Here is a 658-nt window from a genome sequence, read left to right on the forward strand (position 1 = left end):
TTAAAGGACGGCCTGGAGGATGTAGTCCGCCGGGCGGGCGTCCTTGAACATCACGTCGCCGAGCAGGGCGTCGAGCTCGGGGTCGGCCTTGACGGCGAGCGCGACGAAGAGCGGCGTGACGCGGACGCGCTGCATGGCGTCGGCCCACGCCATGGACTGGGCCAGGATGCGGCGCAGGACGTGCTCCAGGGCGGCCGCGATGTACACCGCCGAGACAGGGCTCGTCCGCGGGTTCCACTGCCCCGCCCGCAACTGGCGCTCCATGCGGCCGACCGGGAGGATCAAACCGGCCCTCTTCTCCTTCCTCTGCCGCCTCACGGGCTCTGCCGCCTTGCTCGTACTCTTCTTAACCTTCTGCGTTCGCATGCTTGCGTGGGTGAAGTCAGGAGGAATGTACAGGAGTTTCGAGTTTTTATAGTCTTCGTCAAACACCAAGAGCCAATCACAAGATAGGATTTTGGTCACGAGATTTCTACAGCCAATCACAATAATTCTCCTTTGGCGCGCGATTTCTACGGCCAATCATAATGTATCTTTTTGGCGCACTATTTTGATTGCTAATCACAGCACAGCATATTTTGGCGCGAAGTCTCTACAACCAATCATTTTGTTCCTCTTTCTAAAATAATATTTAAAATCCGCTTACCATTTAAAAATG

The 658-nt window shown here is 55.6% G+C and overlaps 1 protein-coding gene across 1 annotated transcript; it reads right to left on the reverse strand.

The window, feature by feature from the left end:
* LOC119588217 (probable histone H2A.3) lies at nt 1–366 on the reverse strand. The gene has a single exon (XM_037936917.1). The coding sequence runs from the start codon at nt 364–366 to the stop codon at nt 1–3; it is 366 nt and encodes a 121-aa protein (XP_037792845.1).
* Between the last annotated feature and the right edge of the window lie 292 nt (nt 367–658).

Source organism: Penaeus monodon, chromosome 23 (assembly GCF_015228065.2).
Source record: "Penaeus monodon isolate SGIC_2016 chromosome 23, NSTDA_Pmon_1, whole genome shotgun sequence".
Lineage (NCBI taxonomy): Eukaryota > Metazoa > Arthropoda > Malacostraca > Decapoda > Penaeidae > Penaeus > Penaeus monodon.

Coding starts and splice junctions, on each gene's coding strand:
- LOC119588217 (XM_037936917.1), bottom strand. CDS start 366: ATGCGAACGCAGAAGGTTAAGAAGAGTACGAGCAAGGCGGCAGAGCCC.